Raw genomic sequence first — 20,779 nt, 5'->3', positions numbered from 1 at the left:
CGCTCAATACTTCTTCCCTATAAAATAAAACAAGATGGACCCAGCAGCCCAACGCCTCCTCGACTCCGTCAACTGGACCTCCCTCCACCACGCATATGGCGAAGCAACCGACGTGCCCAACAACCTACGCGCCTTGCTATCGCCAAACGAATCAGACCGCTCAGATGCATACGAGGACCTCTACTCAAACATTTTCCATCAAGCAACCCGCTACGAAGCAACCGCATATGCTGTTCCATACTTACTCAAAATTCTAGAGAGCCCGGCGACACCGGCCCGGGCCTCCGTGATTAACTACCTGGTTGATCTAGCTCTCGGTATTCCGTCAATGTTCCTACCTCAGGGTGTGGACATTGCCGCATGGCGTCAGCGGGCAGGGAAGATATGCACTCCCGGGTATGAAACAGAGTTTTACGCCGAACAGGATGAGTTGCTGAGCCAGGCGAGGGACGAAAACCAGCAGAAAATGTGTGAGTATGTCCGTCGTGTTGGGCTGGAGCGACAGCGCAGAAACGCCAAATATGAGTTGGCGACGTATGATGCTGTTTGTGTGGGTGTACCACTTTTTCAGAAGCTTTTGGAGGAGGAGGACGCGGAGGTTAGGGCTTTTGCAGCTTATGCATTGGCTTGGTTTCCTGGGGAGGGAGCAGGTGGAAGAAATAGGAGTAGCGCTGTTGCTTTGCAGCGGGTGCTCGACCGGGAAGGCGAAGATATTATGGTTCTTGCCAGTGCCATTATTGCGTTAGGCCTACTGAATGGATGTTGGAAAGATAGTGGTGCTGTCTCTGAGGGGATAGACGATCTCATCTGCCGACTTCATGAGTATGGAGGTAGAACGCGTCCTTCACTGGTTCGGTTCGCTGCTGCGGTATCTTCCGTTCGACTACTGAATTATAGGCCAGAGGATGTCTCCGTCCTAGCCTACGTTTTAGCCGATCGCTCGTCTATCCCTAAAAGTGATACTCAGAAGTCCGATGATCTTACGTTTCCCTTCCATGAGGGAGACCTATTCCAGTACAGCGGCAATGTGTTGAAGACGTTGAACCTGGAGGAATATCCCAGAGTCATGTCCACTTTGTTGGACGCATTCCCGCGTTCGCGAAGGGTGGAAGCTTTCGAACTTGCGGAAGTTGTGTTGGAGCTGACCTTCGGTCCCAGGCCTGAGGATGAGGATGGACGGCCAGTTGAGTCTCTGAATGAGATTCAGCGGAAAACGATCACCACTTTAGCAGGGCTAGAAATGAAGTACTGGCGGGGCGCGATTTTGGGGAATATTCTTGAAGAGTGGAATATTCCGGGCGGGAGACGCGATGAGTGTAGGAAATATATTGGTCTACCAGTTAGCAGTACGGCCGAAAGGTCTGATGAAGGGTCTGATGAAGGGTCCGATGAATGGTCTGATGAATGCTCCGACGAAGGGCCTGATGGGGTGTCTTATGAAGAGTGAGTAATAGAAAAGAACCTGAACATATAAAAGATACCTCGATCCATCTGAACCCAACGCGTTTGTCACATCCAGATTCCTCAACATATACGAGGTACGACATGAAGTATGACATATTATGCAGATAATAATCTCTCAGGTCACCATTTTGTTCTCTAGTACGTTGCTTAAGTAAGACTAACCCTAATAAAAAGTTGAGATGTTGGTACTCGAGTCAGGGCACTGAGTTGGGATACGTGACTCCATGGCGAGCGTGTTTTATTTGGAGCTGTAACAATACGCGAACATACAGCTGCAACAGCTTTTTACGGGTTTAGTATTATACCATTCAACGTCGAAACAGATTTTCAAATACGATATTAACTATATTGGGTTTAGCGTAGAATATGATTCGGGTTTGAAAGAACCTCACAATGTTCCCCGACATGGAAGGCAATAACGGTCGCGACTGTATTCTATGTTCCATAAAGACGAGCATATATCTAGCCACAATGTCACCGAAAATTTTTGGATCTTTCCCACGCGTGCCTTCTTGCCTGATTATTCTATCAAGAGTGGAATCAATAGCGATAGTAGTGTATCTTTGTGATTATCAGCAATCAACCTAGCGAACTACTGATTATTCTGAGATAACTGCTTTACATACTTCTCCGTATCCAGATGAGCTTGCATAACATGAGCTACGGATTTTTCTGTTCTCTGACTTGCCACCATAAACTAGATAGCCGTAGAAGATATGCTTCACTCCGCTATGAATTTCCACGTCAATGGCAGATTGATGACGCTACACATTATACACCGCATGGTTTTTTTTTTTTTTAAAAAAAAAAAAAAGGTCTAACATGAATTGCTTCTAGATTTTACCTCAAATATGTGTCCATGCTGGATCGAAACATATGTGATCAGGAACAGAGTATACATACCCTCAGAAGCATTTGAAAGGCTGTTGTCATCGTCAGTCCGCCGGAACAGTCACACCGGAAGAGGACCGACGAAGGTAAGATTTTTTGACGGAAGTAGATGGAAGATGCTTGACAATGCTGGCTCTGATACTGCCAAAAGGTTTTTTTTTTACCTCTTTCCTGTGTCTGTGTAGGGTTATCGTCATATATAGGTTCCCTAAAATCGGCCTGTTACTAATACAGACGCCACCCGCGGACTTGGACATGCTCCGGTGGACCCAACGGCGCTCCCTTCATGCCCAAGCAAACAATTCCCTAAATCCGCTAGTGGGCATTGTGATACGATTAAATCCAGAGGGGATAGTTCTGCAAGATGCAGGAATCAGCGTCCCCAGGTTCCACGCAGGCGCACCTCAAGCAACTGGGGACCCGCCGTCATGCGTGCGATCGATGCCGTAGACAGAAGTTGAAGGTAACAGATTTCTCAACATCGCAGACATTCACCTTCTAACAAGTTTATGTTCAGTGTGATATTACTAAGCCGTGCTCACCGTGTGTGCGCTCTGGCTTTGATTGCTTGACAACATCAGCACCATTACGGTAGGGGTTCTCCAGTTGTGAGAATCGGTTGTGAGATGTTACAGGGGATGAGGTTCTAATTTGCCTATCTGCCTCAGAAAGTCAAAACAAACACAGAAAATAAGGACCGAAAGGCGCCGGAGTGCCAACCAACCGCGCTCTGCCCCATCAACAAGTCCTCCGCTTTCTGAGAGACCCGACCGACCCGTCAATAGACCCCAGACTTCTCACAGCCCGAGCAGTTACCGAGATGCCAACCCTGAATCTCTTCCCTGGCCGCATAGATATCCGCAAGTATCAGCAGTCGAGCTGACAGATGAGGTAATCTACAACATCCTACGAGAGGCTTATTACGAACGTGAAGTTGAGCCGATGAACAGCTTTTTCGAATGCATAACACGGCATCTATGGTGTCACCGACAGAAACCAACAATACCTCCGCTCTCCCAGGGGGTGGATCTCGCCCAACTCGAGGTCCTGATGATCGAGTAAATGAAAGAGGCGCTCCTCTTACTTCCCACTTCAACGGATTGGTTCTTCCTTCCCGACAAATATGCGACTTCCTGCTGCAATCATATTGGAAATCAGTGCACTGGTTTATGATGATTTTTCATCGATCGTCTTTTGAAAAGCAGTATGAGAATATCATGGGCAAACAAATAGTTACACCTCAACAAAATGGCGTGGCAGTGCTGCTTTTGATGGTACTTGCCCTAGGTGCAAGATATACTTCGGAAGAACAGGCATCACAGATTGGCCTCACTGAGCAAGAGAGATCTCTTTTGCAAGGTAACATGTTGAATCAGGTTCGAGCGCACTTCTTTGAGATTCTGGACGCAGGAGGGTTAGAGTGTGTTCAATGTTGCATCTTGTTGAGCACATTTGACCTTTATAATGGCAACCCCAATATGGCGTTGCCCGTTCTTGGCGCAGGAATTGGCAGCGCGCAGGCGCAAGGCTTACACAAAGAGTCCCTATGGGGCCCTGCACCGGAGGTTGTTCTTGAAGTCCGCAAGCGAACTTGGTGGGCGTTATATGTACTCGACAGGTCTCTATTTCCTTGGCCCAGTGACGGGGTATTCACCAGTTGAAACCCATGCTTACGATCTAGCAGATACGCATCAATAACTTATGGACGGCCGTCATCTATAGATGACGCTCATTGCTCAGTTAGCATGCCACGAGATATGGAGGATATACAAGCCGTTCATCCGTTACTGAACTCGTTGGAGTACTCGGCAACTACTCACCCAGCACGCGTGACATTGGGCACATATCAGCGCTACAAATTTGAGCTTTACACCATTGCCTCTTCGATAATTGGCAGCATATATAACCTTGACTCCCCAAAATCAGGAGATGTGAGACACCAAGCTGCAGTTATCAACACCAAGCTGGTAGATTGGTTTGAAAGGCTCCCAGCGGAGCTAAAGTTGAAGAACAATTCTGAAGTCCACACGAACAACCTGTCGAGTACCGAGCTTGACGTGTACCGACTTTTCGAGTTACAGGCTTTAGTACTCCAGTTGGCGTATGATAATATTCAAATCATCCTGCATCGTCCTTTCCTGCGATACACTGGTCAGTTAATCATGGGCCCCAACCCTCGCAGCCCAGAAAATCGACCGACTAGTTTTGATCAATGCAAACATTGTGCTCGCCGCACGTGCGGCATCTTGCCACGATATGCACCAGTTCTTCTTGCCGCCAAAAATACTCACGCAGTTGCATACATTGCAATGCAAAATTTCACTGCTGGGGTGACCCTTGGTATGGTAGCATTGTCGGATCCAGGTTCTGCACAATCGCAAGATGCAAAGAAAGGGGTTGCAAATTCTATCTCGCTACAGAAAAACCTCGCCGAGTCATCTATCGTTCCATCACAGACAGTAAAAGTTCTCGAAGGACTTTTCCATCTTATCTTTCAGCGAGAAATGCAAGCATTTCTAGACGGCCCGCCGTTTGATATGACTCCTGAGTACAGCCTTAATCCCGAAAGGGACTTGGCAGCCAGCATCGCACAAGAGGGCCACGTCTCTGATGGAATGGGCCGTCTGGAGAATGAGAGATTTAACTCGGCGCAGTTGTCGCAAGGTCAGGATAATACAGGTTATACTCCGCAACATCCGGACGCTGGAGGTAGACTCCAAGTTGCCTCTGAAATCGAGACAACAACAGATCCGGACTTTGGTGCCTACCCGGCTTCTCTATTGCCTCTCTATGCTGGTGTCGACCAAGCGCTTGACTCGGTACAGCAGGGTATGTTACATGTTCCATGCCGCTTTAGCTGAACAAACTTCAGGAATTGCAAATACCAGAAATTGACTTATCTAACTGTTTATAATCTCAGTTCTTTGGGAGTGTTCGGATCCTATGACACCTGTAGGCAACTATAGGCCGACGGAGGACGAAATCTGGGGAGATCAAAGACCCTCGGCTGAAAATTTACAGCGTTCCAATAATGAGGCGCCTTCCAACTCGCAGATCCCGTCACTCGACCCTTGTCCCGAGAGGTTAAACGAGCTGAACCTATCACTTCCCGGCCAGAGCTGGGTGTGGAATTGGACCAATACGCCCTGACACGACTCCTACACTCACTCCTTGTGCCCACCTTTTCCTAATAAGAATTAAACCACGACAAAGACCGAATTTGCAAGACGGTTCGAAAAACTCCACAACACCTTCATCTGTGATAAAGTGACACGAGATAAATAACGGGTATCATTCAACGAATAAATTGATCGACGTAATCTGAACCAAGTCCAACCTTTTTATAATGTGCCTTTGCGCTAGCCAATTTGGAGAAAACATCTTCCACGCCAACAGGGTTGCCCTGGGGATCGACATATATATACGCGCCCGTCACGTGGAATAGTGTAACCATCTCCTCGACACCGGCTGGCACCTCGAGGGTGTGAATGTCACCGGGGGGTTCAAAAGCGTGGCTTCCCTCCGTGGCCCACCAATCGTGTTCGAGGTAATGCCATTTACCCTTCAAAACTGTGGCGTGGACTGGACCGGAATGACGGTGGCGCGATAGAATACCCGAGCGACGCACACGGAGCAGGTTCACAAAGTAGCCCTGCGAGACATTGAAAAGGATAGGTCGGAACCAGACGTCTGGGGCTTGGGGCACCCAAAGCTTTTCCTCAAAGTCCAGGTTTAGGATTCCGGGTACCACTAAGTCGTCTCGAACGTTGGGCAGAAGTTCGCCTTGGTAGGCAACGGCCTCGGCGGCAGGTCGCTGGTTGACAGCAGTCCCGTTCTCTGTTGAGCCGTTGGTTGTAGCTGATCCCATGTTGTAAAGTTGATTTTCTTCGCGAAGAGGAGGTTGAATTGTAACAGGATAATCTTCTGTAACTTGAATGCGACTGCGTAGAATTCTGCTATCCATCGAGCTATTTAATGCTGTGCTATATGGTAATACCGAAGCACGAATGTGGCACGGAGGTGTGGGAACTAACTGGTCCGGTGGAATATCAGACAGATCTCCGGATGTGTGGGTACCAACTAGCTAGTCCGGTGGAATATCAGATCCTCGGGAGGTGACTGGAGTCCGGTGGAGCTCAGCTTGAGTTTCACATTTGGCATCACCGTCTGCTTTATATGACAGCGGAGAAGGAAAATGAAATTCGCAGCGAAAATGCACAATCGAAGGAAAGACTTGAACTACGGAAGTTGAAAATGTACTTACCTGGGCGAAAATTCCAATGGCTCACATTTCTGGCGAAATGTATGGGGATTTGGCCTCCATTTCATTTTCTGGACAGAAGGCATGGAGAGATAGGGCAGCAAATGACCTCACTTCGAAGAAATCCTTGAAATTGACCTTCTGCAGCGGTTTATATCCCTTGATAAATACACTCTACACTGGTTGGGTTGGGCGTTCAAGACTCCACATCAATTATAAAATTCAGAAAGGTGACCTGTAAGGACCTTAAACGGGTCCGAGCCCGGGTTAGGGTCGGTAAGGTTAGACCCTTACCCAAGGTAGATCGGGAGGTTTGCATTCCACCATTGTATTCGACAACTTGCAGAATCCAGCCGTTGAGCTCATATGGATAATATCGTTTGATAAACAAATCTAATGTGTATGCGACTGGGCAGGACCTTTAAAACTAATCTAGACTGGGATACTGTGACGATTATGGCCTACCTGGTCATTTTATCTCTGTTAATGGAGGGGTATCTGTGGTTTATATATATCACAGCCAGGAAATTCCGTACAAATCTGCACTGGAGATTTCAATTAGCCCTCTACCGAAGAAGCTTCATAGGCTATGTAAGGCAGATATACAAGTATATAAACTCCCTGCTCCGGGAGAACAAGCATGGCTGCTAAGTATTGATGCCGAATGGGAGGAGCGAGGGGATTAATCAGAACTAGTGAGACAGAGAACATCAGCACCCAGTGCTTGGAGAATAAGAAACATGGGGATGATAATTAATGCAAGAATGCTTTACGCTAGCTATTGCATGCCTATGGACTTGGCGGCGAAGAGGCGTCATATGTACCTTTTTGAATGCAATGGCTATTAGGTGTCATAATCTTACTGGAACCACTTAGTCATCTGGTATAGACACGTTCACAGTTATGAACTAAGATAGAAAGGATAGCGATCAGCATAGTCGCCACCTTGCCAGGTCCTCAGCTTATCAGATCAAGCGGGCATGACCTATGATCTGTTTGATTAGTTTGCATGTGCTGAAGAAGGCATAGACGTGATATACAGGCACGCTTTATGAGCTTAACTCTAAAACAACTAAGCAAGCTCTTGCCTCTGAACGCCAGCGCATTTCCCAACCAGGACCTTTGTGTTTGTCCAATACTCTAGGGATATTGGTATCGCCCTCTGCAATAGCGATTCCCACTATTTTTTCCCCAGGCCGAGTTCACGAGTACTTCAATCTCCCTGGGTTTCTGCTGCCGGACGGCGGAATGAGGAAGAGAACCACCGTTTACATCGGATGGTATTTTCATTATGTCCTCATCCCGAAACACCAGATCCTGTTGTTCAGAAGTGATACGATGAGATGATGGTCTCGACATGATGCGTTGTAAAGTGCTTTTGACCGAGTCTTTCGATCGGAGGAGAATGCATCAAGGGGCTGGTATAAAAACGAGACTGTTTGTTAATAAGAGGATAATGAGATCAATCAATCAATCAATCAATCAAAGTTCAATTAACCTGTTGCAGTCTAACTAGTTGCGTATGACTATGCAGGCGCTTCATCCAACCGAAGCAAGAACTCGAAGCCAAACGCCGAGCGGGATCTCTCCCAGAGTATACAGATGCTGATTGTAAAGAGTGCGGAATCAGCCCATTCCTGTAGTAACCCATAAGCCCATAAATCCCAAGTCCCAAATCCCATACATAAGAAATCGTCCCATAATGATTGTCGTGGGGTGCACCCCCCACCTTCCATCTTCTCACTTCTCTCTCTCTCTCCCTCTCTCTCTGCAAACCCCCTCCCGCCTCAGTTTCGATTGATGGTGACGTTGTCCTGGCCAGTTGATTGGCATGTTTGTCGACTCTGGCTGAGTTCTCGTTTCACAGCATCATCTATCGTCATTGGCTAATGCCCATCGTCTTCCACATCTAGCTCCATTGCCGTAAGGCCTACCGGTTCGTCGTCGTCGTCCTCCTCGGTCCCAACGTGTCGAAACTGCTGGAGGAGACCTGTTTGGTGCATAAAGTTGACCACGTAGCGGGTGGCCTGCGGGTTCGACACGATCTTGTCGTAATCCATCTCGTTGATCCCAATGTTCCACAGTTGCTCCCACAATTTTGTACGCGGCATGATATACCGCGGACACTGCATCAAAATGTGTCTTGGCGTCTGTGAGCCCTCATCACAATTGCATCGGTCAGTCTCGGCTGCCTTGATCTTGAACAAGAAGTGTCGAAGGCCGATCCGCATTGTACGCATTTGAATCAAAATTGCACATTGTGGTTTCGACAGTCCTTCGTACAACCGAAGTGTCTTCTTGTTCGGCGCCTGCACCAAGCGCTTCGTGGGTGCGGAGGTTGTCTCCCGCTCCCACTGCTTCTTCCACCGCTCTCTGATTCGTTGGCGTACCGCTCTCTTAGCAGCTGCGGCGAGACGGATTATCGGATTATCCGGCCCGGTCGCAACTCCTATCCCCGCACCAAGAAGCGCTGCACTCTTTGCTTCTCTGTCGGCATATTCATTGCCGTCCACACCAACGTGTGCAGGGATCCACCTGATAGTGATATTCGTTGGATTTTGTTGGGACTGGTTGCGCGACCGGATGGTCCGTATGTGGTCGTATATGTGTGTGAGAACATACTGGCCAGATGGTCGCTGTGGGTTCTGGACTGCCTGGATGGCAGCCTGGCTGTCAGAGAAAATAATCACTTCTCGAGCCTGTCCCTTGTCATCGATTCTGGTTTTGATGTGTCCCTCGGTGTCAGTTTTGGTTTTGGCGAGTACCATCTCAATGCCGCTGAGCTCGGCAGCGTACACTGTGGACTGGGAATCCGTTCCAAGGTATCGTCTTTCTGACGTTATCTCCGGGTACTCCCTGGCCGTTGATGCGCCAATGTGCCCTGCAAACCCGCTTCCATCTGTAAAGACCATACTGGTATGGCCGTGGTCGTCACAAGCGACGTCTTCATAAATATGACTGTGAGTTTTTAATGCTGCTTCTTGGTTTTCAATGAAGCAGGGGATCGGTGCCTCCCACGGTGCAAGAACAAATGCACGTTTTTCCTCCCATTGCTCTCCTTTTTTAAGCCGTAATGGTTTCTTTTGTGCAATTGCCTCGGTCGGGGACCATCCCCCAACCTTCCGCTCTCTTGGTTTCCTTGCCTCCCTGGCAATCTGTGGGCATGCCCATTGTGGGCCGGTGACGATTCGTATTGTTGTTTCTTCGACGATTTGTTGGATTCGTAGTTTGATGGGAAGGATATTTAATTCTATGTCGAGTGCTGCTCCCGCTGTCCCGCGGAAAGCACCGCTGATCAGGATTGCCGCACGTTTTTGTGTCTTAGTAAGTTCGTTTGTGAGCTTGTCGAGGTCCCCCCTTGGTATCGATCTCGCTGCTGGACAGTACCACGCAGACAGTCCCCATAGCATCTGTGGAATGATGACTGCCTGGTATACTTTCCGCATTGCAATCAATGATGATCCCCAAGTGGAGCCTGAGATTGCACGGAGTGCTTCTAGACTGCCGGCTCCTTTCGCAAGCATTTTCTTGCGGTGTGTCGAGAAATCGAGGTGTTTGTCGAGCCAAACACCTAGGTATTTTGCTGTACCCGAAGGCGAGAGGATGGTTGGTATCGGATCCCCTGGGATGGTCACCGGCATGCCGTCATGTCCTGATGGATCGTCCGGTATCTCCCAGATGTCAATGTTTCGGGGAGACTCCTCGTTTGTGGTGGTAGATGTTGGATTGTTGAAATGGATCAATTCAAATTTATCAGGTGCGAATTTTGCTGCATGTTTGCTGGCCCAGGACACTGCTCTTTGCAATGCCTTCTCTAGCAATCTGACGTTTTCTTCGTAGCTATTTGAGATAGCTAGAATACAAACGTCATCCACCCAGCCGTATGCTTCGCTCTCCCCATAGTGTAGTCCTCGCAGTGTACACGCGCGTACAAGCGGTGCATTAAACAGGAGGAAAAGGATCGGTGAGATTGGTGAGCCTTGGGGGATGCCGGTTGGTGTAGGAAATGCTTCGCTGAGGTAGCCATTTGGCAGCTTGATTCGTGTACTCCTACCGGTAAGGAATGACTGTACCCACGGAGCGAGTGCACCGAGTCCCATTTGTTGCATGTTGTACAACAGCCTCTCGTGAGAGACCATATCATATGCACCAGCAACGTCAAGAAGCAGCATGCTTGCTATCTTACCTTCTCCCCATACTTGGTGAACCCTTCCAAGAATCAACTGGATTGCATGGTCGACAGACACCCCCTTCCGTCCACCGAGATGTGTCTTCGGGAGCAGATTGTGTTCCTCCACACACCACGCGATCCGCGTGGCAACAACCGCTTCGAGGATCTTGCCAAGCGTGTTTAGCAATGCGACTGGTCGGTATGACTTCGGAACCCGGTAGTCTCGTGGACCAGCTTTTCGTAGTGTGACAGTAACGGAGGTTTGGAAGTGCCGGGGGTTGTGTCCAATTTGAATACATGCGTCAAAGATAGCAGTGAGAAGTGGAACAAATTTCCTCCCTGATCGTGAATTTGGCTCCGCTAGTATCCTCCATACCTGGCTTGGCAGTGTGTCGTATCCTGGTGCCTTGTTCGATGGTGCCTTCTTGATTGCAGCTCTTACTTCAGTGTCGGTAACCGGTGGTAGTTGCAATTGTTGTTGCCGGCCGGCTTGGCCTTGTCGTCTCTGTTTGGTATATATATCGGAGAGATCAGCTTCTGGTGGTTGTGGGAAGAATACCCTGCGGAGCAAGTTGACTTTCTCTGGGTCGCTCTCCGCCACCTCGTCGGCTGTCTTTAATGCTGGCATTGTACTCCCTTGCTGCTGGCCCCGATTCCTGGCCCATTTAGCCACTCTCCAGAGCCCTTGGGGGCCTTGATCTGCCGCCTCCTTAATGAAGTTTCGGAAGCCACGACGGAGAGCGGCTTTGATCACCTTGCCCTTCTGATTCCTTGTCAGTTTGTATGTCTCCCAGTCCCCTTCGTCATGCGTCTCAAGGTATTGACGGAACATGCGACGGGAGTGTTTGACAGCCTCCCCGCACTCCTTGGTCCATGATGGATTTGCGTGGGGGCTCGGCTTGGCCCACGGTGTCGATTCCTGCACCCCACGTTGTACAATCTCGACTAGATAATTTACTGCGTCGTCGATTTGCCGGGGGGTTGTTAGTTGCGGCGGGGGTAGGCGTGGGAGGTTGTCGGCTACGAAGATGTCGAATTTCTCGGTGTTCATAGCCTTCCAGAGCCGTCTCTTCACCTTAACAGTCGGTTCAATGTCGATGTCAAGCAGCACACGGATTGGCAGATGATCTGAATCTGCATGACAGTCCAAGGCCAGCTCGCATACCACCAATCTGTCAGTGAGATCTGGCGTACCGAAGAACAGGTCGATTGTCGTACGCTCCCCGTTCTGGTCCCTTGTGATAGTCCCAGGTTCCAGCCACAGGTCAAGATCTGCTTCGTCACAGAGCTCGATAAGCCTGTCAGAGCCTATATCCTGCGTCGCTTCAATGCCTCCCCAGGCGGGGTGGTGGAGATTGAAGTCGCCAGCAATCATAGTACGTCGCCTGGTGCTGCCTAACCACTTACTAAGGTGTTCTACCGTGCCGGTAGTCCCACACTCATTATATGTGTTGAAGAAGCTGACCTCGCCGAGCTTGGTTTGTAGTCTCACTTCCTGGCAGAACTCGCTGTGCGCGTAGTGGGTCCAGTTGGCGCCGATTCTCTTTGAAATATATATACACACCCTTGCCCTGCTCCCCGTTTCCAAACTGGACGGGAAGAGAAGCTCGTGTGTCTGTTTCAAGGGGTGGTACGTCGTATCATTGTACGGGTTTTCCCATGGTTCTTGCACTGCAATGATGTCTGCCTTCATGACCTCTGGCTTCGCCAGGAAGTCCGCCATAACGACATCTCTCGATCGGTGCGTGTTGTATTGGATGATGGTGAATGGTGTATTATTCATTGGAAGTCGGCTCGGTGTGCTTCTTGGTGAATTGGCGGGTTCTTCTTTCCTCCTGAATGCCTGCTCTGTTGGTGAATTTCACTGATGGGGCTGACATTGTGAGGTTGACTTGGTCGTCGAGGGTGCGCTTATTCTTGCCCCGAGGGCCAGGTGTATGCGTTGTATTGCTGGCACTGGTTTTGAAGATGGCGTTCTCCTTACCGGTAGCAATATGCTTGCTGGCAGCACTATGCTTTCTCGCCCGTCGTATATTCCCGCTGGTACGGGATAGTGCCGATGGCTGGTACTCGCTGGTCGATGCAGCCGGTGCCGACGACGATGGCGTACCTGGCAGCACTGCTTCTTGGTCTTCGAGAACGTACGCTTCGTCCCTTGCTCGTTTCTGTGCTACACTTGTGTCGAGCATAGATCTGATTAGGCCTTTGCTTCTGGTTGTCGTTGACGATAATGTCGACGGCCGGCTGGGTGCCCTGCGTCTTGGTGGTTCCGAGCGTGTCTCTGCTGGTGCGTGGTCTGATTGATCGATTCCCCTTGCCGGTCTCTGTGCCGACTGGCGGATCGACTCTCCAATTGCACCTACCTCGGTGCTGCCTACTGTAAAGGTAGGCGGTATGTTCTCCGGCTGGGGTTCTTGAACCTCCTGCATCTCAGTATCCTCCTGTGGTACTGGCCCTTCGTCGCCTATTGGCCCTTCGCTACTGCTCGCCGGTTGGTCTGAGCTTGTTGTCATTGTTGACACTCCGGGTCGGGTTGGTGGCCTTCGCCTCCACCCAGAGCTGTCCTTGGTAGAAGTCCCGGAGCCGCTACCTCCTGAACTCCCGGGTCCTGTATTGGCCGCCGGCGTCCCCTGCCTGGCCTCTCTGATCGAAAGGTATGCCGGCACCCGGTGGTGCCGCTCTCTTACCTGTGCAAGAACCTGCACCCTCTCGATCTCTCTGATGAAGTCGGGGCACCGCTTCGACCATCCGTTGTGTGCGCCCCCGCAGTTGGCGCACTTTCGTTCACTAAGAGTTGCGTCCTTCTTACGCTGGCAGTCTCGAGAATGATGCTTCTCAGCGCAAAAGACGCACTTGGTTTCGTTGGAACAGGTGTTTCCTATGTGTCCGTATTTCTGACAGTTATGACATTGGCGTATACGTGCAGCCCGGTCGTACAAGACCGTAGTAAGCACTTCCGAGTCCCAGAGTGTTCCAGTGTCGATTGCGTTGTTCGCAGTGTACGGTGAGGTGAATTCAACGATCAATGACCCTGATTTCTTGCCTTCCGGGAGGACAAGCCAGGACACCTGGGTGATTTCTGCATCGTCCCCCCAGTTAAATGAGTTCTCGGTAAGCAGTTGCTTCACGATCCCTGGCTTCCGGTCCCTGATCTCTGCCGCCGTATTGATACCGAGAGATCGTATGTTAACATCGTGCACAACAACCCCCCAGCTCGGCAAGCGCACCTCCGATCCCTTCCACAGATACTTCACCCACGTATTCCGGTGGCATCGCATGATCTCTGCTTCCTTCGCAGTACGAAGAGAGAGCGAGACATCTCCCGATTTCAGTTGCTTCGCCGCAACAAACTTAGCCGATGCCACTGTCACGCTATACGTGGCCTTTGCCGCCTTTACACGCGCTCTCTCAGCGAGCTTCGTGATTTCAGCAGGCGTCTGCGCTCGGAAGTGTTTAATGCCATCGGAATCACCCAGTTTGACAATAATCTGGCGGTCCTGGATAAGGTCGGAAGGCGATGCGGGGTTGGTCGACGCCGATCCATGACTAGACAGGAAGTGCGTCGGCGGCGGTGCGCTTTTGACGGCATCGACATACGACCGGATCCGGTTCGATCCGCTGGTATTAGCATTGGCATTGACATTCGACGAAGCAATCCTCACCGCATGGATGTCTTGCTTAATCTGGCTGGTCTCCTGGCGCAGCTGTTCAAATTGCTGCTTCCAGTCCTGGCCAATGGGGTTCTTAATGAGATCTGTGGTGAGCTCCTGGATGGACTTGAGGTATTCGAGGACTGGCCTCGGGACCTTGACGGAGTTGTTACTGCTGATATGATTCAGCAGCTGGCGTACGTCGTAATTGGCGTCCAATATGCGCTCGTTGATGTTGCGTGCAGAATTTTCGCGGCCCCCTGAAAGGGGCGGCCACTGGCTCCCTGGCGCCACCATACCTTCCACCAATATGAAATTGGGGTTAGGAGATGGAGCCGGAAGTTACAATTAACTTGCAATTAAAATGAGAGCTGTAGCCCTCGGCGTTGTGGTGCAATTTCAAAAATTAGATTCGCGCAGAGATATGTGTTTTGAGGATAATGAGATCGCATGGTTCAACATGTGTAAGTTCCGGTGCAAGGCAGGTTAATTGGGGTTGGTAATGCCTTTGATTAGGGGTTGACCAAGGTCAAGTAGATCGAGGAGAGTCTCGAGTCAATCGCAATCTCCAGCAACAATTGCTCGTTGAATATGAGTCAGGTGGCAACAATGAATTGGGTACACCATGTCGGAAGTCCAATTAGGTGGCCAAGCTCGCCCATGGTGCTTTGACCGTTCTATGTATAGACGAGGTACGGAGGACGGTGTAAGGGGAAAATGTTGAGGATACAGTTGCCATCCAATCATGTGACGGTTGGAGAAGGCGTGCCTGTTTGTTGGGTTTGTTCCCGGGTCACCTGAGGGATCACCTGGGATTCGAAATGGCGAAAATGCGGGGGAGACCCGGCCCGGGCAGCCAATTGGATAATAATACCTCACGCCTGATGTGGCGATGACTTCATCTGCAAATTCTGCAAATTCTCTAAATAGATCGACCTATGAAAGGAATGGAAACGTAAATGTTTCCAGGGGTCATTTGATCCATTTGCGTGATATTACATAAAAATTCGGTTTGCGTCGGGGAAATGCTAACTCGATTCGGCCATTCCTTACGTTTTATGATCAAATATGAGTCTAGAATGCCACGTTCTTACCTGATTTTACGTGATTTCACAAGGATCGCCAAGTAATTGCCGAGAAATTCGACATCTTTCTGGTAGAGTAGTTGGAGTTGTTCCAAATGGCGTTATAATGATCTACCCGTGGTCATCCCCCGCAAATTCTTTATAAGGAGGGATGTTTCCCCGGACTTGGGAACTGCCAGTACAATTCAATTCCAAGATAATTCTGCGTCATTACCTCCGGGTACCTTATTCCACTCAAACTCCCGCTCCACTACAAGACAATTCCTTGTGAGTAATATAGGTGTCTCCCTATATCCTGACAGCTACTGATACAAAGTCTTTAGTCAATGACCCAGGGTCAATCCTCTTTCATCATGTCTATCCAATTCGAGCGCCCCTCACAAGGCTGGAAATGCGAACAATGCGGACTCCCGGGAGTGCGTCTATCCACAAGCTCAGGCTCCAATGATGCCGGCAGTCGGGCATACTACAAATGCGTCCCATGCAATCGCTCCTTGGGCCCTTGCCCTTGCACCACACCAGGAGCCAGAACGACCTCAACGTGTCCATGCAGTGATAGCGAGGCCGAATTGTCAGGCGAAGAGCAGGTGCCTCGCCGTCTGTCCAACGCGGATTTGGTGTCCGAGGAAGACTGGGAGGCAAATTGCAGTCCCGGCTTCATGGTCTCAAGATTCAAGGCTCAAGGCAAGGAATTGCTTCTCTGGCCTTGAGAATCATGCATTTTGGGTTTTCGGGAATAGCGAGCATTGTTTAATTCATCCAAGTGTTTATACTCGGTCGTTGCCTGTCAAGGTGACGCTAGGATCCTCGAGTAAAAAAGTTTATATATCACTAATACGAGTCATTGGCTTTGAGCCCAGAAGAAAGAATCTTTCAGTACCTACTTATCAGTAGAGATCCACGAATATACGTAAGCACAGACTAATAACTAGGAGTTGGTATATTTATCTACTGCGACTTTTGACACTTGTTGTTTTTCAGGTAACTATGAACTTATATATATATGTTGTACGGTAAACCCCCGGTTTAACGAACTAAAACCAGTGCTTCATTTGATGCACCATAGCAATAACGATTTTTTCTCTTTACTTCATCATTTCTCCTATACAAAATTCATTATAGTTTTGAGGTTTTGTTACGTCACTCTGTATCAATATGACCCAAATAAATGCCTCGCTGGTAAATTACGTGATTGCGAACCAAGTACTAATCTCCCAACAAATGGCTCCACGAGAGTAGTTAATTAGTGCGCTTAATAGACATGAGACGTTAGTAAAATTGAGGGAATAAAGGGTGCAGAGCATAGGCCTCGGTGGTTGTGCAGACGGCATGCCAACGAGTACCTATAGAGGTATGTAGTTGTCGTAGCCTGCATCTTGCTTCAGTGAGGAGTCGTGGTAAATGAAATCATGTATTCAATTGACTGTATAGCTATTGCTTATCCCCTTGATTTACAGATACGGTTGGGACTATAGACGCATCAGCACATTCTACTTGAATGACCTGATGCTCAATTCCCGTGTCGGCGCTTAATTGATGGCCGTATAGACAAGCTGAATCTAGCCCAATCGCATATTTACCTAGCTGCAAGCGACGCCTTGCATCGTGTCCGAATATCACCGTAGTCTTGGATGCTAGGCTATCTTGCCACCGGTCCCATTCCATAACCCAGCTTTCTTCTCCGGAAGTCTCAGCCGGCATGAATCCATCCTCATCGCCTGATGTACGAACGACACTCCGTATATGCATTACAGCATGTGGATCCTGGTCTTCAAGTGAGACACCAGGAACAAGGCCCGCATGTACGACGATTAGATTGTCGCCGAAGGAGGATGTTGGGACATGAGGTAGCTTGACGCGCAATATCAAAGGTAAAGCGGCAAGCCAGTCGAGTTGGCGCTTCGAAAGTACCGATGCCGTACTATGCGATGTCGTAGCGCCGGTAGTAGTTGTAGTAGATGCTGATTTGCCGGGAGTCTCGAAATCTTGGACATTATCTCCGGGTAGATCGGCTGCGGGGTGCTCGGGTACGGCCGGACTGCTAGTCAAGTTTCTAGAATGCAGCAGAGTATCCCTTGTGGCGTTTATCTCCGCCGCCGCATTAAGAACTGCATTTTCGTGGTTGCCTCTCACAGCGCTAGCGCCTAGCTTAATAGCTAGATCAACAACACCAGAACTATCGGGTCCTTTATTGACTAGGTCGCCGACCAGTATAAGATGATCTCCTTTGCTTTTGTCAAAGCCGACTTTGTCAAGGAGTGCCTCAAGGGACTTTCTCATCCCGTGTACATCGCCTACAATGACTACGCGTCCACTGACAGGGCCATTTTCGGGAAATGATGAGGGGGACGGCGGAATAAGGTCAGCCGGCAGGTCCGAGATGAAGGTTGTGATTGGAAATATCTTGTCAGAAGATTTCATAGGGGGCATCTTTTTTTGACTTGAAGCATATCTTTATCCGGAGGGAAAGGGAAATAAAGACAATAAGATTAGGACCGTGTGAGCATGAGAAGGCTCGATACGGCCAAGCAGGGGTTCCAGTTTATACAGTAACCCGATGAAGACTAGCGTGGTTTGGGGTACGGGCCATCTTGTGTACGATTGAAGGCCAATCGGATGCGGTCCAGTCTGTGACCTTTTCAACGGACAGTCGGACTGTGGTGATATCATTGCTCCTGTCGTAAGAGGATCGCATGGCGCTGTGGTACGCATGGCGCTGTGGGACGCACTTCGATTCATCGCAGGGATACACGCTTTCAACGAGTCAGTCCAAGAACTAGAGTATGGAGTGGAGAAAAGCCTCTTCATGCAGCTAGCAGACAGATGGTTTGCGGTGATGTCAGAGGACCTTGATGCAGAGGAAGATTACATTGAAAGCGATACTGAACATGACACTGAAGACGAATTGGGAGACAGCTGGGACATGACTTGGTAGTAAATACTGAGTCATCACTTTTTATTACTCTATCGCATAAGATTGTTCACAACTTGGTAACCTCTCCTTGTGTAGTCAGTTGATCTGTAACCACAGAGTCTTCCTCTCTGCTTCCTTGTTCCTCTTCCATTGTTATCTTTTTATTGCTCCTTTTCTGCTTGATTATAATCCAAGCAACATTGAGCAAATAGAAAACACTGAGTACCGTAGCCTGTGGAGAAGATTACTGGTTAGTTCGTAGCACGTAACAATGTTTAGGAAAGGTCATACCCAAATAAATCCCCCACGGAAACCAGGTGCTTTCGACACAGGCCAAGCTACTAACGGCACAACCAGACTAGTAATCTCCCCGAGGCAATTATAGGAAGCAAGAGTAAGAGCCCTAACCTCCGAATCTCCAGCAAGTCCCTCCGCAGTCCATGCAATCAGTACTGGAATTGTTCCGTAAGACCATCCCACTGATATATAAGCGAAGAATTTGAGATCATCGGGGATGTTCCAAATTGAAAGTACCAGATTCGCAAAAATGCACAGTATTCCAGACAATATGATAGGCTCAGCGCGAGATCCCCGAATATCAGAGTAGAAGCTCATCATCAACGCGCCAGCTACTGCCGCACCATTCGTGACGGTAGATAAGTTGTTGACAAGCGCGACGGGGTATTTATCTGGCTGGGAGTCGAGCCAGAGGATGAATGGTGTGGCTTCGCTGTATGTCATGTTGCAGAAAATGACTAGAAGGAGCACGAAGGCGTAGAATCGCCATGATGTGAAGATTCGTTTGATGATTGTTTTGTTGAGGCCGGTAGATGGCTTGAATCCTTCTTCCTGGAGTCTTTTGTTGGCGAGAGCCTTTTCTTCTGTGTTGAGGAAGCGAGATTTTGTGCGCTCTGGCATGTCGGGGAAGATTAGGAACCCGCTGGATATCGGTGTTAGTTGGATATTTGGGCAAATTTCAAGGGTCTCTAGATGCTTACAGCAGAGCAATAGGGATTGTAATAACCGTGCAGATAATGAAAAGCCATCTGGATCACGATAGTAAGTATGGGCCATTGGAATCCATTATATGCGATGGCAAGCTTACCTCCAACCCTGTAACCCATGATTATTGTTGAGATGTGTATATGCAGCAGCCTGTAGGTATCCTGCGAACATCTGGCCAATGGGATTTGCAATCCAGAAAAGTGCATTCCGGCGCCCTAGTTCTTCTTTCCTATACCATCTGTAACCGCAAGTTAGAATGCTTTGAATTCCCGGTAGTCAGAATTCAAAACGAACGAGTTTACTACGTGGACCAAGCCCACATAACATGAAGTGGCGCTCAATCCGACGAAAAATCGCATTACTACCAATTGCTTGTAGTTTTTTACAAAGGCTGTTCCGAGAGTGAAAAGACCCCAAAAGATCTCCGCAGCTGGGAGATAGTATTGTGCCCTGTGGGGAATATTAGCTTGAATACTTTAATGGTTACGTTCTTTCCTCATTTATCAGTTGCTTACGGGTATTTGATCAAGACCATGTTGCTGGGGATTTGAAACACAACATATCCAACTTCATCTGTATAGCAACTAGGGTCAGTATAACAGAAGACAGATACCCTCCATTCCACATGGAGAAGGCAAGTGTGGCAACGTTCTCACATGCAGCATTGATGTAATTTAACCTATTCCCAGAAAGAACGAGATCATGTTTCATTCCAGAAACATACGCATTGGCTATTCAATTATTAGTATATCGTTCACACAGGGTGCCTGTGAGGTACACATACTCAATGCTGAAACGTCCAAATACTTGACAAAAAAGGACAAACAGGCATATGGAAGAACAAGCCAGTCCAACTTTCGAACGAGTTTGCGTTCTGCCAGTGGCATACTGACAGGAAACCATCGCGTGGCACTCTCTAGGCGTGATATAAAGCTCGCCATTGTTCCGAAAGGATGTGGAATACTTTGGAATTAACGAAGAATGTCAAATTCAGAAACTGGACTTCTACAGTTTAACGAATATCACCTTTTCTATAGATCTAATCTCGCCTCTTTTGCAAGATATGAGTCTATATGGCATCATACCCCCGACGATAAGGAGTTGTTGTAAGGCTGGCGGCAATGTCTGTATGAATCAGGTACCAATGTGGTGATTGCGCCATATATAACTAAACTAACATCACAAAAAGTATTTCAAAGCCGACATAAAGTATTCATATCCTGATATTTGTAGGAATAGATTCAACCTGTCGGATGATTTTGCAGGAGTAAATGACGCGATCCCACTATAGACAACGTTATTCGGACGTTATTCGGAGTTCTTCCGTACTAGAGGGGT

At 48.8% G+C, this 20,779-nt stretch overlaps 8 protein-coding genes across 8 annotated transcripts; 4 read left to right on the top strand and 4 right to left on the bottom strand.

The window, feature by feature from the left end:
- Positions 1-34: 34 nt before the first annotated feature.
- Positions 35-1,447, top strand: N7537_006645 (HEAT repeat domain-containing protein; the record flags this gene model as incomplete). The annotated part of the gene is made up of 1 exon (XM_056897702.1): positions 35-1,447. One exon carries the CDS (start codon positions 35-37, stop codon positions 1,445-1,447), a length of 1,413 nt encoding a protein of 470 aa, XP_056753487.1.
- A 616-nt stretch (positions 1,448-2,063) lies between these two features.
- On the bottom strand, positions 2,064-2,612 carry N7537_006644 (uncharacterized protein; the record flags this gene model as incomplete). The annotated part of the gene is made up of 3 exons (XM_056897701.1): positions 2,064-2,228; positions 2,368-2,496; positions 2,592-2,612. The coding sequence occupies 3 exons, from the start codon at positions 2,610-2,612 to the stop codon at positions 2,064-2,066; spliced, it is 315 nt and encodes a 104-aa protein (XP_056753486.1).
- A 107-nt stretch (positions 2,613-2,719) lies between these two features.
- On the top strand, positions 2,720-5,505 carry N7537_006643 (Zn(II)2Cys6 transcription factor; the record flags this gene model as incomplete). The annotated part of the gene is made up of 6 exons (XM_056897700.1): positions 2,720-2,818; positions 2,873-2,946; positions 3,024-3,246; positions 3,306-3,949; positions 4,100-5,184; positions 5,276-5,505. The coding sequence occupies 6 exons, from the start codon at positions 2,720-2,722 to the stop codon at positions 5,503-5,505; spliced, it is 2,355 nt and encodes a 784-aa protein (XP_056753485.1).
- Positions 5,506-5,650: 145 nt separating this feature from the next.
- On the bottom strand, positions 5,651-6,223 carry N7537_006642 (2,4'-dihydroxyacetophenone dioxygenase family protein; the record flags this gene model as incomplete). Its single annotated transcript, XM_056897699.1, has 1 exon — positions 5,651-6,223. One exon carries the CDS (start codon positions 6,221-6,223, stop codon positions 5,651-5,653), a length of 573 nt encoding a protein of 190 aa, XP_056753484.1.
- Positions 6,224-15,875: 9,652 nt separating this feature from the next.
- N7537_006641 (uncharacterized protein) lies at positions 15,876-16,232 on the top strand (the record flags this gene model as incomplete). The annotated part of the gene is made up of 1 exon (XM_056897698.1): positions 15,876-16,232. The coding sequence occupies one exon, from the start codon at positions 15,876-15,878 to the stop codon at positions 16,230-16,232; it is 357 nt and encodes a 118-aa protein (XP_056753483.1).
- A 721-nt stretch (positions 16,233-16,953) lies between these two features.
- On the bottom strand, positions 16,954-17,952 carry N7537_006640 (metallophosphoesterase family protein; the record flags this gene model as incomplete). The annotated part of the gene is made up of 1 exon (XM_056897697.1): positions 16,954-17,952. One exon carries the CDS (start codon positions 17,950-17,952, stop codon positions 16,954-16,956), a length of 999 nt encoding a protein of 332 aa, XP_056753482.1.
- A 280-nt stretch (positions 17,953-18,232) lies between these two features.
- On the top strand, positions 18,233-18,457 carry N7537_006639 (uncharacterized protein; the record flags this gene model as incomplete). The annotated part of the gene is made up of 1 exon (XM_056897696.1): positions 18,233-18,457. One exon carries the CDS (start codon positions 18,233-18,235, stop codon positions 18,455-18,457), a length of 225 nt encoding a protein of 74 aa, XP_056753481.1.
- A 46-nt stretch (positions 18,458-18,503) lies between these two features.
- Positions 18,504-20,382, bottom strand: N7537_006638 (uncharacterized protein; the record flags this gene model as incomplete). The annotated part of the gene is made up of 8 exons (XM_056897695.1): positions 18,504-18,668; positions 18,728-19,376; positions 19,435-19,482; positions 19,542-19,679; positions 19,736-19,891; positions 19,957-20,014; positions 20,098-20,172; positions 20,226-20,382. The coding sequence occupies 8 exons, from the start codon at positions 20,380-20,382 to the stop codon at positions 18,504-18,506; spliced, it is 1,446 nt and encodes a 481-aa protein (XP_056753480.1).
- Between the last annotated feature and the right edge of the window lie 397 nt (positions 20,383-20,779).

The sequence above is a fragment of the Penicillium hordei genome (assembly GCF_028827395.1).
Source record: "Penicillium hordei strain IBT 12815 chromosome Unknown utg000003l_segment0_segment0, whole genome shotgun sequence".
Classification (NCBI taxonomy): Eukaryota; Fungi; Ascomycota; class Eurotiomycetes; order Eurotiales; family Aspergillaceae; genus Penicillium; species Penicillium hordei.
This window is presented reverse-complemented; position numbering and strand designations above follow the sequence as displayed.